Here is a 17,944-nt window from a genome sequence, read left to right on the forward strand (position 1 = left end):
TAAGTCATTTTATAAGCCGAGTTTCTTTACTTTCATAGCAAGTGCAGCATTTTTTAAAGCTGTGTGATACAGAATGTCTATAAGTATTCCTCTCTTTGCTCTGCCTCAGTACATACTTTCTCTTGTCATTCAACATTGTGGGATGCAGTAAAAAGTAAGAAATTTCCTTTGCATTTTAAAAAAGAGGCTGTTTTTCTATATTACTTAGGCAGTGAAAAAAACAACATATATTTTCATGCAATGGAACTGTTGTTGTTAACTTTGGTTAGAAATGACAGAAATGTGGCTAGAAGGATCTTTGAGATTCCTGGTGCATCTGCTGCCCTAAGGTGGGATGAAAGATCTAGATTGCAATTGATAGGTGTTTGTTCAACCTGTTTTTGAAGCTTCTGGACAAAGTGTTTTCAAATCCCGGTTGCATTTCTGTTCTTTCTTATTCCTGAAGTTTTAACTCAACTTTGTCCTAAGTGGTCCTGACTGTAAATTAAAACAGTTGCATTCAATTATATTTAAACTTTGATATGTGCTACTGGCTAAGTTGTTCAAATACTTATTAGTCAATTTATCCTTTGTACAAGACGTAGTATTTGGGAGTGTCTCCCTGGCCATAAAATGTAATTATTGTAGTTGTACTCATAACCAGGAACTTAATATTACACTAATCACACTACCCAATACCTGTGGGTATTGTTAGCTACAGAGCTACTTTACCAAATTATGGACTTGGAAACCTGAAACACCCTTCAGGGCTGCTCAGCCCTGTAGCACATTGTATAATTTTCACCATTCTTAGGAGAAAGGTACTGCTTTTGGCCATCAGTCTGGATGTTAAAAATAATTGTTCTTCCTCATTCCTGTGACAACCCTTGTGGTATGATTTCCATAGCTAGTCAAATTATGCTGTGGCTAGGTAGTGTCATATATTATTTGCATAAATGTTAGTGCAGAAATTCTTGCCAGTCCTTACAGCTAGTGAAGTCAGATGTATCATTGGTCCGGAAATTGAGCTTGTTTGCCAATATTGTGCACATATTTTTTTTTAGTAACTGAGTTTTGAAAACAAAATGAGATTTGAAAATACCCTTCCTAAGCTGCCAAGCACTGTGAAGAACAGGCAGATTAATAATTTGAAAACACAGGGTCAAATTTTCAGCCAATGTGAAGTGACTCAGCTCCCATTGAAGTGTGAAAAGAGAATTTGTTTCCATGGAAAAAGTTTCCTCTTCAGGCCACAGAATAATACAGATGTATAAATGCTATGTTTTCTACATGCTGCCATGGAATTTGTACAATATATTATTTCTTCATTCTGCAATTCAAATTCCTACCTGCCCAGGGTAACCAAGGACTACTGAACTGTCCTGAAAATAAGTTCTCTGTATCTCTTCACATTTCTGCTTTCCCTCAGTTCCACTGATTTTTACCTTTCATAAAGTTTTTGCTCTCATATTATCCTGGATAAAATTTGACAGCCCTTTTCTCTTCTGGCCTGCCTGTAACCCAGACACATCACCTTGTGATTCCCAGGTACTTGTATCCTGGCTGGTTGTAAACATTTGTGTATAATCTAATGGGGAACCTGTGACCAGCATCACTTACCAACATCTTTCCTAAAGCAAGGTACTTTTACTGTACAGATATTTAAGAAAACTTGACTTAAATGCATTATGCTTCCAAGAACCACTACTTCATGCAGAACATGTAAAGTAGTCCCTGCTATTGTGTTCTTGAGTAACCGCTGGATGCAAACAAGAATGTCTTGACAGAACATGATGTTCAATAGCTTTGGTGTTTGGCCTGGGACACCTGAGTGAAATTCACACACAGAAGAGCCTCACATTGTTCCAGATGAAGGCAGGTATCTAGCTACAACATGCTGATGAAGGGACATTAAGGGTGGGTGAGAAATCATGACACAACCTTACAAATCTGTGTGCCAGTGGAACAGAGATCCCCTGGTACAGAGGCACATACAGCCAGTGTTGCTGCTGGGGGAAAGTGCCATTTGGCCCTTTCCCTAAATCTCTTTTTTTTTGCACAAAGTAAACATTACTAGTAAGCCATGGGAGGTAAACAGGATCTGGAACACTATCAAATGCCTGTGAGGTGACTTAAAGCTCTGACCCTGCCAGCAAGCTTTCTCATTTGAGATTTGGGAAAGCTTCCCACATCTTCATGCACAGAGCTGAAGTTTACTGTATATTTAAGACGTGGTTAATTTTTTCCTCCTGTATTTGTAAACCAGAAACAGGATGTACCCATAAATATATTCTCCCTTTGTCTGCTTTTGTGCCACGTGGAGAAACAAAACTCTGTATTCATTTCTAAACTGAGACTTCAAGATGGCCCTTTTTTCTTCCTGCTCAGCTAGAGAACTGGGACTGAATTCTGTTCTCAGACATGAGTGTAAATCTATCCTAACTCCACCACTGATGTTTTAATAGTTTATAAATACATTTTGTATAATTGCAAAAAAAAGTGTAGGCAGAATTAGTCCAGAATTAGACCCGAATTGCTTTTGCAGTACAGTTCAGCAGTGGCCAAAATATATCAACACTGTTTTAGCCAGAAATCCCAAAAGACCACCATATAGGCTGCTATGAGCACAGTCAGCTCCATCCCAGTCACACTCAGTGCGCCCCAGAGCAGACATGAGACAATTGCATTAATATATTCTGAAATTATTACGGTACTTTAGAGGGGCTTTCATCCATTATGGAATTCTGGATGGAGAAATACTTTCCCTTCATCAGTCACATCTGTATTCTCCGGTAAAATTGTTTCCCACTCATCAGGCAGAGGGTCATAGAACTGGCAGGGTGAGAAATTATAGACTGAGAACAATCTTCCTCCAAGGCCAAACACTTCATGGTCTCCAGGGACCACGGTTTTTGAGGCACATGACAAACACCAGAGCACTGGAGAAGAATTTTCTTAGAAAGTTTCATGGTGATACCAAATAAACCCTACCTTTTGCATTCATTGTTATTTTCAGAATGACAGGTCAGAGAAATGAAGGTGAAAGACATTCAAGTTCTTGGTAGTGGTAAATTACACCTACTGTGCTTGTAGTTCATGGACAAAATGCAACAGGCAAGAGACAAGACATGGCAGATGTTCAAAAGTATTGAGTGCCTAAGGCAACCTTCAAATCAAGGTTCAAAAAGCCATACCAATTAAATACTTTGAATACTTTTATTGCTGCCACACTCTACTGCTTCCAAAGGGAAGGCCTGGAGAGAGTATCTGAGGAGAAGAGTGTGGGACAAATCTTTACTTATCTCCATGCCCAACATCTGTATGGAGACTCCTCAGGACATGAACATGACCTGTGGGTTTCACTGCCTTCATGGCAGCCAAGAGCCTTCCCTCATAGTGGTGTTTAGGCACTGGAGATGGGGTTACTGGAGTCATGTGGCAGGAAAGTGGGGGATTCAGCACTGAGCTGTCTCTGGCTTGGGACCTGGTGGCTGGGGACAGAGGCCTGTGACACCTCCTGAGTGTGGCCCCACCATCAGCCTTGTCATGTGGCTGAGGAGGGAAGGCATCATGCTGGACTTCTGATTTACACAGCACATCATCCAACTCTTTAGACAACCCCACTACAATGGGAGTTTTCGTGGCTAAGAGTGAAATAAGAATGAAATAAACTCCATTGAGTGTGTTCACTGGTTTGAGAAGAGCTCTAAACAGGAAAGGCCCATTATAATTTTTCCAGTTGTCTTGCTGAAGCAATGTGGTGTTTTTTCTTGGGTTCAAGAATATAGATATCAGGAAATGTCAGTGGCACTTGATAGTAACATGTTCTTTATGCCTTACTCCTTTCTACCACAGTATTGTGCTCTCTTTGTGCAGAAAGAAGCAGAGCCTGCTCTACCTTAGGGGGAACAACATTGGCCAAAGTAGAGAACATTCTTGCTTGGTCTGTGTGTGATCAACAAGAGGAACAGATGAAATACAGCTGAACTCATAAGGAATTATGGAGGCAAAGCATTCTTTTGGTCACCCCTGTAGCAGCAGCTGCCTCAGTTTCTTCTTCATTAACTTCCACAAAGAAAACTCTTCCCCTATCTGCTCCAGCTGGCTCCACAGTCACTTTAATCTCCTCCATTTCTTTTTCTAAAGGCTGTACTCTGTGTAAACACAGTCATGTGGTCAACATCCTGGGTTTTTTGCAAGAACTGCTACATGGTTTAGAAGCACTGACCAAGCTTCAGACACTGTGGTTCACTAAAGTACATCATACTGGATGTGGATTTTTCCCATAACACCAGAGGAAGTTAGACACTGATATGGGAGCATAGCTGAGGTTCTCAGTTCTGGATGTTTGCTGCTGTACTCCAGCTATGGATCTGATTTCCTGTACCCTAGGCCTAGCCCACATGTTTCAGCAGAACAGTGTGGGGAGCTTGAGGCATCAATGGTTATGGCTTGAAATGTATGTTGGCCTCCTGAGGCTTTTGTTGAGCTCCACAGTCATTGTCAGTCTGCACCTCTGGAAGGTTTGCACCAAGCAAACCAACAAGCAAATAAGGCAGCAAGGTGGAGTTGTTCCTGTCTGGGGTACAAGAGATACACCAAACGCCCCTGGGCATGACTTCCAGGATCCTTCATATTCATCACCACTCATGAGCAAGGAAATGGTTCCACGCTGCCAAATCACTCATCCTTCAACCCTAGAGGCTGCTCTGCATCACAAACAGCAGTCAGTTTTTCCACAGTGTTTCCTCCTCATGTCTGGATGGTGGCTGTGGGCTGAGCAATGCCTCTATTTTAGGCCAGCAGGCACTGTGCTCAGCACTGCTCTGGGCAGAATATCACATTTCTCACAGAAGACCAGCAGCTGAACCCATTGGGCAAAATGCAGCCAAGTCCCCACTAGACAACATACAATGATTGCATGAATGTAATCTGAAAATATGACTGAGGGACTTTGCCTGTTATTAAACTCTAGTTTGAGAAAGCCTTTCCCCACTGTGGTCATCCCACTACAATTTAGTGAGATGATTCCTTACTGGGCAAGCTGAGGGCTGTGGAAAAGGCAGGACTGGTCATTGCTGGCCCACTTTTGGGAGAGCTTTGTGCTGACAGATTGCAGGGGAGAGAAGTGAGAGGCAGCAGAGTGGGCTGCAGTGGGGGTCTCTTGGAAAAGGAGCTGTCAGGATGTGAGTGGAGACAGAGCAGCAGCTGGTGCTGTGAGGTTGCAGGTTGCAACTAGGGCTGTGCCAAAAGCTACTACCTGCCTCATGAGGCATTGCACAAGAAAATAAGGCATCCATCAGGATTGGTGAGAGAGGTCCTTAGGGGCTGCTTTTCCAGCATGTTTAAAACTGTCAGTAAGTGTGTGGAAAAGCTGGACTCTGTTTTCAAACTGCAGCACTCAAGTGAGGGAGGATTGCAAAATAATCTTGGAGATGTGTAGGTGGCAGTGCTCTCACACAAAAGCTGTGACTCGCCATCCCATAACTAAGAATATCTAATTTCATGCCTGAGGATTCAGATGAAAAAGCTGCACAGCAGCACTCTGAAGAGCTGAGAAGAAGTTCACAGCTGACCTACTTCATTCACTATGTTCTCTTCTAGGCAGATATCAAGAAACTGAAGAAAAATTCATGCTATCAGAAAAATATAGACAAAAATTCTTCCATGGCATTCTAGTTAGGATAGACACCCACATGCAGATAATTTTTTCCACTGTTACTGGACTAAAACAGGAATGGCACCAGACCCCGGAAACCAGAACTCATCTATAATTCAGTTATTGAACTGCAAAATTACCAGTCCTGGAATTCTCTTCTTGTGCCTTTAAGCTGCACTCCTTCATGTAAGGACTTCAAAACGAAGGTGGGCAGTTTGGCCCTGCAGCCTATGCTAAAGCCTAGTGCCTGAGAGCACTTGGTGCATTCTCTTGAGAGCTGCAGGCTTGAATTCCAGCAAGGATATGGGATACATGCCCTTCACCTCCTGAGCCACATGAATTTCTCCATTACAGAAGTTAAGTACTATTTTGAATTTAAAAATCAGGGAAAAAAAAAGAAAGAGTCATTGTAATGACGTTTTTCAGGAGCCCTATTTGAACAGCTTTCTCAAGGTCTGCTTTGAATCCTTCACTAGATGTTCTCCAGGAATTTATGCCTCATCTTACCTTGCTCCTGAATTTCAACATGGGCAAAGTCTCTAATTGCTCACATCAAGATAGGTCAGAGCAAGCAAAGGAAAATGCTAACTGCTAGAAAATTTACAAAAGGAGAAAACAAAATGCCTACAAATTTTAGATGAGGGAATTTTTCTTTCAGATGGCCTTTTGGATGTACAAGTTTAAAGCCAGCCTATATTCTATTTAGGAGAGACACATCATTTTTAGTGTGTCTTCTCCTTTCTGAAGCCATATATAATTCTGTGCTTTAAACATGTTATTCACTGATTCTCTATTATATATAAATTTAAAAAGCACATTACAAATGTTAATTTGTTAAACCTCATCCCTCTGAGGAAGACATCACTTGTGTTAAACCAGGAAGTTATCAGTAATGTCTCCCTATCAGCTGGAAAGAAGTTTAATTTTTTTCCCACAAGCATTCCCAGATAATGTTTAACTGATTTCCATGACTTACACTGCACTTAAAAAAAACCTTTCATCATTCTTAAAAGTACGGAGATAGCTCTGTCTCTCAGATTTTCATCTCAGAATTTCTAAATTCACCACTCAGCAACATGGGAAAAGTAAAACAGATTTCTTGGAAATTCATTGCTACAGTGTTCCACATTGGTAACTTCAGTGGGATGCTTTAGACCATTTTTTCCCTATTCTTTGAAACCTTGGGATAAACAGTTTGATTTATCCCCAGATAAAAGACAGCCTTCTATACTATGTGAATAATTAACCATCTTTAGAAATACATGGGTTTGTGTCCTGTTCCTGCTGACACCATATATACAAAATTCTCTTTGCAATTATTTGAGAACTTAATACAGACTTAGGAGAGGTTGTCCAGACAGGCGGTAGAGTCTCCATCTTTGGAGATATCCAAAAGGAATCTGGACTTGGTCTTGGGCAGCCAGCTGTAGATGGCCCTGCTCGTGCAGGGGAGGTGGACCAGATGACCTCCAGAGGTCCCTTCCCACCTCAACCCTATTGTCACCATGAGCCCATGAGCACATCAAGAAAACAAAGTGTTATTCATATCCAGCAAGCTTAAGGTAAAATTTACTCATATTCTGGATTCAGATCAATATTTACAATTCAAGGAGTCGAGTGGCAGAGCATCCGATTCATAGGTTCTAAACAAAACTGGCTGCAGTGATTATTCTGAAGTACAAAGTAGCCATCAAAGGATTAAGAAAGCATTTGGGAGAAAAATAAAATTTCTGCTTTTCATCCAGGTACTCCTCACAGTGTTAGAAAATGGCCCTGATTTTAAGGTGAACAGAGTTTGCCAAAGAAAGTGATGGTATTGGTAGGATTGTGTCTAATAAAGAATAAGAAAGGGTGATTAGCCATGAACACCTCTGTGAGAGGCAGAGACCTCCTGACAATGGAAGCTCCTGTGCCAGCCGCCGCCACGGTGCCTTCCTCATTGATTTCCACATAGGCCTTGTGGACAACATTTGACAGCACCAGAGACTTTGCAAACGTCATTGCAGAAAGGTCAACTTTTGATTCAGTGAAGATGTCGGTCATCCCCATCTCCTGTAAAACCTGGTTGAGGTTAAAGGTGCCTTCCAGCTTGAATCGGGGCAGGTAAACCTCCACCGTTGTCTCAAACATGGTCTCTGAGGAGGCCCACAGCATTAAATTTTCATAGGAGATTGTGCTTTCAATCTATAAGATGGGGGTAAAAGGAGATTAAAATAGGTGGGAAGCTTTGAAAAACTGAGATCTTTACCCAGTGTTAATTCAGACAACTGGCTTCCAGCCCTGGTTTGTGACATGTACTGCCTTACCTGCTCCAGCCCACTGTCAGATCCATCAGCCACATCCGCTGGCAGCAGGATGATCATGCTCAGTGACTTCTGAGCATAAGGGAGTTCAAGGATCTGAGCACCCACCTCCTCAATGTAGCCCAGTTTAAATTTGCCTTTCTGATACATCATCTGCACAGGTTTCTTTCTGTTCTGTTGAAGAGAAAATTACACAGTCAGTTAAGCAATTCAGCTCTTACCAACACCTCAACCCAACAAGGGAGGCAAGTTAAGTTCCCAACACACCCACAGCTTACACACAGGGCAGCTCAGCCCTTGACATTGTTATGCTTGCTGCAATGCTCACAGTAGCTAAGGTGAATAGTGTTAAGATTTACAGAATGCAGATGTACCTGATTCAGTTTAAAATCCCTCTGAACTGTTTTTTCTTCCTCAAACTTGCATTCCCAGGATGCTTTAAAGTAGATTACATTCACAAGCACCAGTAATGCACGTCCATCAATCACACCAGGTGCAAAGAGTTCCTTGATTTTACCTAAAAGGAATTTTGAAACACAGAAGTATTTGTTAGCTGTGGTTAAGACGCTGGATTGAGACTCTATTATTGGTCTGTGAACTTATATTTGGAAAAACTTAGAAGCACAGTTCTTGGTTTATTCAAAGGACAAAAACAATGTAGGAAAACAAATAGTAGATTCCTCTGCCCTGTAGCCAGCCAGGGAGGATGGGGGTCACCAGATTTTCCCCTGGTGTTCTGAATCTGCATTTATGGTTGTTTGCAGGAGCAGTTTGTCTGGTCAAGACTTATAGTTATTACTGCAATTATCAGGCCAGGCATAAGGGTGGGAATAAAAAATATTTTACAGCAAGCATATCTTTAACTCATAAATAATTTAGCCAGTAACTTACTCTAATATTTCAAGAGCAGATGAGAAGACAAACTACCCTTAAACAGCATAAGAGTGAACACACAGAAATGTGAACACGTCTTTGCTTTTCCTACCCTGGAATTTCATTTGTTGAACCCATGTAGGATGGCAGGGATAGAATGGCTATAGTTTTGCTTTGTTTTACCTTGTGTCTCACTTTCAACCCAAGCATTAATTTTTCTTCTGGCAGCTTCAACAGCACCATGAAAGTCCACTGTTTGCAGCACTGCTCCATACAGTTCCTTGCTACACATTAGAAATTGCTGTAAAGCAAAATAAAGATTATTAATTGGTCAAATCTATTAAGCACTTACTGCCTTTTGAAAGAAATCAATCTCTTGATTGATTTTAGATTTTAGTATTTTAGAAATGGTGAGGGACCTGTTGAATCTATAAGGCAAAATTTCATTTTGGAAAAGTTAAGTATCTAAAGTTTATTCAGAAGATCTTTGAAAAAGAGATTCTAATGCATAGGTCTAAAATGTAAATAACTAAAAAGAAAACCAGAAGAATGAGTCTTGTCATGGAGAACTGCATAACTGAGGTTGGGATAAAAAAATTAAAGAAATAGAAAAAAATCAAGATGAGTTGTTTGGTGCTTAAGTTTCGAAATAATTGACAGAAAAGCAAAGATGTGACCAACAAGTTAGCCATACCAAGTAGTCTCAAGACCACTCAGTCATTCAGTAGGAAAGGAGCAAGCAGTTCAGCAGAGCAGTCCTGTGCATGAACCTGTACAACCTTCCTGGAGATAAACCCTCTCCAAGCTTACTGCTGCCTCAGCTGTCCCACTTGCAAGACCTGAAGTAGGTAGTCTACAGACAGCTTGAATAAGCTGGTTTTGGCTGTAGGTTCTCCTCTGGCTGAGTGCACACATCTGAAAAATGTGCCAAAAATGAACAGATCCCTGCTTTAGTTTTGCTCTATAGCCTTTGATATCCACAGGGTGGTTTGTTTCTGTTTGGGTTTTTTTGCTTTTTGTGTTTTTTTAATAAAAGCATGGAAAGTTGACAGCTTCAAGAGCTATAGCTCCATGTAGCACATCATGTGCTCCAAAGCACACACAAGAGGGGAACAGTGAGGCCCACAGTTCCAGGGAATCTTGAGGTCATGACCACAGCATATAGCAGGTGACTTACCTGATGGAGCTCAAATCCTTGTTGTATAAAGAGATTGTTGGCCAAGGTTAAAACATATTTTTCACCAAGGTTTTGTAGTTGCAAAAGCAGCTCCTGGAACACTTTATGGTTAAGGTCTCCCTCCTTGTTACACTGGGAGTAACACAAAGACAACAATTAAAATTATTCCTCTGTGCAGTTTTGGTTGTTAATGTGCATCTTAACTAGATAACACTCTAAGGCTAATTCCTGCTGTACTGAATTTAAATCCAGCTAGTCCAAGCTTTGTAGCCTGACCCTCCTTCAGATGAGATCAATGAATGTTTTGGTATTGACTTAATAAAATAAAACCTTTTATCAGTCATTTCCTAGAGGATCAGACAGACTCTGAGCATGGGATCTTGACTCCCTCCAGTGGCAAGCCCTCGTCTTTTACCCACGCAATGGAGACGGGGCTCCCCACCCAAGGACACACCTCTGAGAACGAAGGCTGACTCTCCAGGCTTCCTGCTGGCTCCATTTCTGGGGCCGCACTCTCGTGATCTGATCCAAGACTCATTCTTCCTGCAGCTTTCCTGACATGGAGCACCTGCAGGTGAAGATGTCAACTTATATCAATCGTAACTGGGATAAAACCATATTCCTTCTTTAAAAGCTTTGCTGTCCCCTATTGGATAAGTGGTGTAGATTCACAAAAGATGTTTTAGCAGCTTCACTCATCAGCTGAAATGACAGACTTGAACTTGTTCACACATTCATGTTCAGACTCACTTTTCTACATTAACAAACCAAGAAGAACTTGCCCTTAATCCCTCAAAATGTTACTCTTCACTACCTCAAAATGTTTATATTTGATTTGTGTTTTCATTGCTACAGTTATCTTAAATTTCAAAACAAAAATTTGCCCCAAGTAAAGGGACAAAAGTTAATTTTCTTTAAAAACACCAAAACTGGCTTCTTGCAAACGTTCTTAACATTAGCATCAGCTTAAGAAATAGATCAAAGCCACAGTGCTCTTAATGGAAATTAGTCCCTGTTTCTACTGTGCAAATACATCACAGAAAAATTTTCAGCAGTTTTTTTTATTATAATAATGTTGCATCATACATAGACTTACTCTCCTTTTGAGAGGATATTGATATTGAGCAATTCCCATTGCTGTCCTAAAATAAGCAGGAGTCCCTGTCTAAAGTAATGATGGTAGCCAGGGGGCTGTAGGGGCAAAGAGAACAGATTCAGAGTGTCTGGGTGGGCAGGTGTGACCCACCACACCCTGGTGAGAAGCTCTGCCTTAGGATTATCGGTCTTCTACCACTCATGGTAGAGAAGAAGAAAGAGAGAAGAAAGAAAAAAAGAAAAGAGAAGATTGTAGAAAGCAGACCTTGCACTGCAGGAAGTAAAGGCACAGTGACTGAAGGGGTGGTCTTCTTCACCTCAGCCTTGCCCACTTGGGTCTCTGTGGGCTGAGACATTCTGACTCTTGAATGTCCTAAGGGACAGGTGAGGTAATGCTTTCAGCCACCCAGGTACAACCCCTTCCTTCAGGTGTCTGCAGCTCTCCCCACTACCCACACAGACTCCACTCTCAGGATTCTTGTAGCAACCACAAGAGGAAACACCTGCCCATAATTCTGAAATAAAGCCTGACATTCTGCCACAGGCTTGGGGAAAGCCAGAGCATCTCACTGTGCTCTATCAGCTCCCCTTAGCCAGCCCTTGCAGGGGGTAGGATGAGACTCACACCAGCAGAGGGCAGGGATCAGAGTGCTTCAAGCACAGGACCTCTGCCTGCCCTTGTGCAGGTTTCCTGTGAGACCCTCACACGTGTGCTGTGCTGGGATGCTCAGCATTTCTTTTGAGGGAACAGCAAGTGATGTAGAAGCACCTCACCATGGTTCATTCATACTCACTTTCTCTATCTGAGCAGCAGTGTTGTTTTTTGCACCAAGATGGATCAGGGCCAGGGCAACAGAGATACTCATAGGAGAGAAGACAATATTTGTGTCCTCTGCACTTCTGTTGAGCGTTTTGTAGAGATCAAGGCAAAACTCAGTAACTGGTCTAGAAATGGAGTCCATCATGAAGCAGCTGCTGAGTGGGAGCACAAAAGAATTAAGAAATTTAGTGCAGCTGGGCTAGCTAGACCACACTGTAAAGCATCTCTCTGCCCTGAGATTGTCCCATAGCTGGTTGTTGAACATAATAGACATTTTCTAAGTCCTGAAAGTTTTAATCAGCCTTGCACAGATCAGTCTATGATGCACAGCAGGAGCAAAGGCACAGAGGGTCTGCAAAAAGGACCCATGCTCACAACATATGTACATTCCTCAGAAAGGACCCTTTTTCTGCCTTATCCCATGCTGTGTCTTATTTCAACTTATTTCAATTTATGGTATTGAAATTAGACAGGTATGGATTAACATTTTCCTTCTCCACACTGGTTTGATGCATACACCTGTATCAACTCTTTCCTCTTAACAACATACATTGGTGACAGAGACCTGGTGACAGAAACTAAGCCTGCATATAACCATCTGTGGTAACCAGAGCTGTGGCAAGGGGGTTCCAAACAACAGGTTTCTAAAAATAAAATCACTATTAATTAAATGTCTTCATACATGAAAAAGGCTCTTTAACAGCTATGGCGACTGAACTACATATGGAAACACTAACAGTGTAAAATACACTTTTAACTTCTAACAAGTTTTCCAGACGTCACAAATTGAGGCAGGATCCACAATTAAAAATTCCAAACAAAGTAATAGCCCAAGAGCCCTGAAGAGAAGTCAGTAAGTTCCTGCTTAGTGATATGACAAGATATGTGTCACTCTCTACTTTTGTACTAGAAACATTTCAGTCTGATACCTCTCCCAGGGATCATTTACGTTCAATCCACTCCATTAAGAACAAGTTAGGACCAAGTTCAGCTTGGTCTTTGCAAGGAGGAGGCCATCTAAAAAATGGGTGATTAGAAACTCCTTTCCTGAATCTTAGGAGAATTGTAAAGGTGTTGTGTAGATACCAGTGGTATCACACAAAATCACACAATTTTCTGGAATCATTATACCAAAAAAAAAAAAACCAAAAAAAACCAACAAACCCCACATCACCTTCAGTATCAAACAAGCATTTTGGACAAATAGCACTGGTCTGAGTTCCAGAAAGATTATTTATTTAGGGGAAAATACACAGCCACAGTATGGAGACAAGTCCTTCATGTCTCCCGTGGCACAGATCTTGCTGGCTCTACCTTTCAGCCTGCACTGGGACCAGCATGGGTCAGGTCCAGAGAAAGCTGACAGAGTTCCTCTCTTTTGGAAAAAGGAGTGAGTGCACAGCTAGGTGGTTCTCTCCAGTGCCCACAGATGGCCATAGCACAGCATGCACTCTTCCTCAGCCCTGTCTGCCCTGAAGCTGCAGCCTGCAAGGTGAGGTTAAATGAGGAATTCCAGTCTGTGTCACCAGAGGTTAAAGGTGGGAAGAGGCTGTTGCAAAGCTGAACTTCAGGATCTTTTATCAGCAGGACACTTGTACAGCCTGTCCTGGGCTGTTAGTGCTCCTTTGAGACTTGTCTTGAGCCTTCTGGGGAAGGGGTTGCCTCCAGCCAAAACTCTCTTGTCAGCCTCCCACTGAGGCCCCGGTTCTTCCACCACAGCCACAGCTCCCTCCCTTCACAGAGTTCCCTTTATGCAAAGAGCTGCTCAAAATGCCTTTGCACTGTTCTCAAGATGCAGCATGCACACTATCTCCAGTTCAGCCATGAGCCAGGCATGACTTTGCATGGAAATATGGGACTCAGGTGCTGGAAGTTACCAGGGCATTGGGAGTTGATATGGCTCAGCCAAGGTACAACATTTGTCTGTGAAACCATCTTCACTTGCAGCAAGTGCTAGACAATGGGAATGAACTCAGCCCACAGGAAAACAGATTGAGCCCAAAACAAACTGGTGCAGAGGCTTGGAAGAGATGAAAAACTAAAGTTTCTGAATATATAAAGGTAAAACATCTGGCAAATGCAGACATTTCTTTCCAGTTGACTAACAACAGTAACAATCAATGCTTCATCCTGTTTCTGAGTGATGCTCTGTGGAAAGAACCTGTGATGCTGCAAGAAAAGTTCACAGACGTTTCATACTGAGACTTTTGTTTTGCTCTGGAGTCCAGAAGTACTTCACATAAAGACCTAATGCAAATGGACAAAACAGATGAGAAATATCCAAAGGGTTCTTTGCACAGACAACTTAAAGATTAGTTTTATCTCATTAATTCTGAACACAGCTGTTTTAGCTCCACTATTACCATATTTTTATGTAATATGGTTTTAATTTTCCTTTTAGTAATGCAGTAATCTTGCAGTACCACAAGACATTGCACTAAATAATTTCTCTTTTTTTCCACCTGCATTTCCTACTATCCACAACCTTCTGAAAACAAAACAGTGCATCTTCAGTGCTGAATTTGTAGTGCTATACTTCCACATCTCTTGAAAGATCTGAAATGGAGCTGTGAAATCAGACACAGTGAATGTAGGGCATGAGGCACTTTGTAGGTGTGTCCCACCTTCAGACCAAGTCAAGGAGAAAAAAAAAGAGTTAATAATCTTACTCAGTAGGAAAAAAGGCAGCTCCACCCCACCCTGCAGGGAAAGGCTGAGCGCCAAGAATGGAGGGAGAGCCCAGGATCTGGGAGCAGGTTTTAGAGTGAGTGCCTGGCACACTGATGTGGCCACTCCTTCAGCAAAAGCAGCAGGCTGTCACCAGGGAGACATCCAGGTGCAAACACTACAGCCAACTCCATGGTTTTGTGAGTAGGAGCTACTTAGAGAGCTGCCCTAGAAATCCAGAGGAAGGGAGGGCAGGCATAGGCTAGTGAAGGAACTTCCTTACTGTACAATGAAAGGATTTAGTGAACTTCCTTAATCGAAAATGGGGTGGGAACAAGTGGATGAAGGATTCCACACCACAAAGCCTTCTGTGTAATCTGTGCAATAATTCTATCAGACTTTTGGAGCTACTGCAAGGACCACAGCATTTGGAGAACATCTACATGGTGGACAGCAAATGGTAATGTCACTTTTAAATAATCTTGGAGCGGTAAGAAGGGGTGATAATACAGGATCAAAAGGAGTGTTCCAGAAGTTCCTAGCTGCTGATCCACACTAGCCAAAGCACCTGTGCTGAACATTATTAGTAGTGCAGAACCCCTGATGACAGGAGATCCTTTGCATGATGGTTCAGCAGCTTTTAACATGGTCTGGCAAATGAAATTACTGGCACTGCAGTATGTGAGCAAGAAGCTACCCAGTAAAATAGCTTCCTTCAGAAGGAACCACTGCATACCACAGACTTTACAAAAATTACAAACTTCCTCCATGGCTGTGTGAAATGATGAACTCCTTTTCTATAACTATTCATGATCTGTTCTCCCTTTATAGTTTGTTTTTGGCTAAAGTTAGATGAAATCAAAACAAAAACTATCAAAGACTAAAGAAACCTGTGCTGAAAGCTGTCGTAATTAATGGTTGTGTTAGATTCTATTATTCAGTCAAGAGAAGGAGGCAGTAAATAGGGTGGAGAAAGTAAGAGACCTGTAGCCTTGCTGTTAAGGTAATTCTGTATTTCATACAAGTTAAGTAAGAAGGAACCTGTTTTGCCTGATGCCACATGATAATTCCCATTGCGTGTTTGACTTATTCAATCTGTGTCCCATAAAGGTGTCTTAATATACATTCATTTCTCATACACAGAGGGAAATAGAATTGGCAGAAATTTTCTATCCCAGAAAAAGACAATGTGGTGTCCCCTCACATAAAAATTGGTAGTATGACTTATTTATTTTTCATGACCAAACAAAATAATATACAAAAATAAGTTTCCAAGTGTTTCTGTGCTGATTTGGAATAAAATGGACAAAGAGCACATAAGAAAAATTAAATTTCCATAACACAGCAATTCTGATCATCCCTAAATGGCACAGCACACGCTTTAAGTTAAAAACCAATACATTTCAGTACAAAGCAGCTTTTCAAGTGAAATAGTGCCAAGTTAATTTTCCAAACAACCTAGCCTCTCAGTATGCTACTTTTATGCCAGAAAGCTTTTTCCTGACTGCTTTTATTAGTTTGCATCAGCCCCTCTGGTATCTTCTACACCTCTTTCTAGGCCAGTTATTTCTGCATAAACAGGCATGGATGTGCATTGGCCTGTTACAGGCTGTAAGGTGGCAAGTCATTTGCTGTGCCTGTGTGCAGGCTTCTCTGCAAGCTTCTAAACAGCATTGCCAAACCCAGGAGCTCATATTTTAATAGCAAACACTAGCACCCCCACTAACAAAACAAAATCTGCATGCCACTCCACCCTTTCTCTTTTATAGCATCATTGTTTAAGAACATAATTTCCCTGGTAGTTGGGATCAGTGTAAAGGGAAAATAAATGCCTTGGAACCCAGCCAAAGAATTGCCTGCCCTCTGTCTCTTCTAGAAAACATTTCAAGGCTTTTTTTTGTGCCATGGAAATGTGAGTAAAGAAGGAAAATTAACCTGCATTTCTCATGCAGTGGGTCAGGTTGCCCAGGTCACCAGCACTATCACTTTATATGAAGCCTGTTTCTACCAGAGTGATAGAGATGCTCTGAAAGTGCATGAACTTCAGCCCTTCTGGAGAGACAGGCAGGAAAGCATCTACTTTCTCATACAGCCCACTGAACCCATCAGTTCTGCCATCAGTCTTGTGTCAATTAGACTTTACTGGGTGAACAGAGAGGTTTTGGGGAAATTTCACATTCAGAAGCCTGTGAAATTTAGGCAAGAATCTTTAGATGTGTCCCTAAAATCCTCATTCATGTCCCACTGAAGACCAGCTCCCTTTGTGTGAGCTCTTGAGCCACCTGAATTTTAGCAGTGTGTTTTGCTGCCTGCAGCCTCTAAAGGTATCTCTCTTTCTGCCCAATATGTAAAAATTATGTTTACTTACTAGCCTGTACAGTACTTTGGATCAGGGAAAAAAAAATTAAAAAAAAAATCACAGTTATTTTGGGAAAAAAGTAAAAAAGTAAGAAAACAACAGAACAACATAGAATTTTTACCTTCTTGCCTGAAGAGGTTAAATGAAGAAGACAACAGCTGAGTTCTGGAGCACGTTCCTGTGAATACTGTATTAAAAAAAAATCTCCCACTCTCTTGTGGGGAAGTTCAGCCTCTACCAATTATTGCTGATAGCAGCATTTTGCTGCTTAATGCAAATGCCATTACCATGAAGTTTCCCCACAGAAGAATGGGAAACCTGTATCTAGCAATATGCTATTAACATTTCTCTCAAGCTGCCCAACAAGTCTGGCAGGCAATATCTGCTGGCAACATCTCCTGATCACAATGCCAAGCCACTCTCAGCTGGAAAACTGGTCATTAACCCTAAGAAGAACCATGACTGCACTGCTGTGCTTAGTCCCTTTCAAATTTTGATGGGGTCTGGCCTGGACAAAGGTGTGTGCAGGGTTCATGCCAAGATTGTTTGGAGCTGAGCTTGCTTCCAGAGATAGATCAAATGAATGGGAAATGCATGAGCTTTATGTTGCCTACAGCCATCTCTCCCTCTCAGGTAAGGAGCTGGCTTTATGTGCGTGAAAGGAGCTTAATTACAGAAGGGAAGAAATATTTCCTTGAACTGTAACAGGAATCCCCAGCCAGGAGGTATTCTTTTAAATCTAAAATCACAGGAGCTAAGAATAAGAGAAGGGTGGGAGTGGTTGATCACTGAGGTTAAGTCTCCAGCATGAAGTGAGAAGGAAGAAAAGAGATGGGAAGCACAGAGCTGCAGTAGCACACTGTTTGATCTCTGATCATTACCAGTGAACTCAGCTGCAACACTGGGTTATGGCAGCTGGATTCAGAGATCAGAGCTACACTAGGGTTGTATATGGCTTTGTAACACCAAAAATTTTATGTCTTTTCTCTTTCACCTCTTCTTTCTTCCTACA

At 41.7% G+C, this 17,944-nt stretch overlaps 1 protein-coding gene across 2 annotated transcripts; it reads right to left on the reverse strand.

The window, feature by feature from the left end:
* Positions 1 to 7,417: 7,417 nt before the first annotated feature.
* On the reverse strand, positions 7,418 to 16,168 carry LOC118701707 (serpin B12-like). 2 transcript variants are annotated; one of them, XM_054515483.1, is made up of 8 exons: positions 16,122 to 16,168; positions 11,881 to 12,061; positions 10,446 to 10,559; positions 9,992 to 10,123; positions 8,998 to 9,115; positions 8,316 to 8,458; positions 7,945 to 8,115; positions 7,418 to 7,822 (listed from the first exon to the last, which is right to left on the reverse strand). In XM_054515483.1, exons 1-8 carry the CDS (start codon positions 16,166 to 16,168, stop codon positions 7,418 to 7,420), a joined length of 1,311 nt encoding a protein of 436 aa, XP_054371458.1. The 2 variants fall into 2 exon arrangements, with proteins under 2 accessions (XP_054371458.1, XP_036262385.1); XM_036406492.1 differs by lacking the exon at positions 16,122 to 16,168 and adding an exon at positions 13,516 to 13,559.
* Positions 16,169 to 17,944: the final 1,776 nt, after the last annotated feature.

The sequence above is a fragment of the Molothrus ater genome, chromosome 1, assembly GCF_012460135.2.
Source record: "Molothrus ater isolate BHLD 08-10-18 breed brown headed cowbird chromosome 1, BPBGC_Mater_1.1, whole genome shotgun sequence".
NCBI lineage: Eukaryota > Metazoa > Chordata > Aves > Passeriformes > Icteridae > Molothrus > Molothrus ater.

Coding starts and splice junctions, on each gene's coding strand:
- LOC118701707 (XM_054515483.1), bottom strand. CDS start 16,168: ATGCACATCCATGCCTGTTTATGCAGAAATAACTGGCCTAGAAAGAG. Junction 9,116..9,991: donor AAGGATTTGAGCTCCATCAG/GTAAGTCACCTG, acceptor TTTGCTTTACAG/CAATTTCTAATGTGTAGCAA. Junction 8,116..8,315: donor GGGATTTTAAACTGAATCAG/GTACATCTGCAT, acceptor TCTCTTCAACAG/AACAGAAAGAAACCTGTGCA.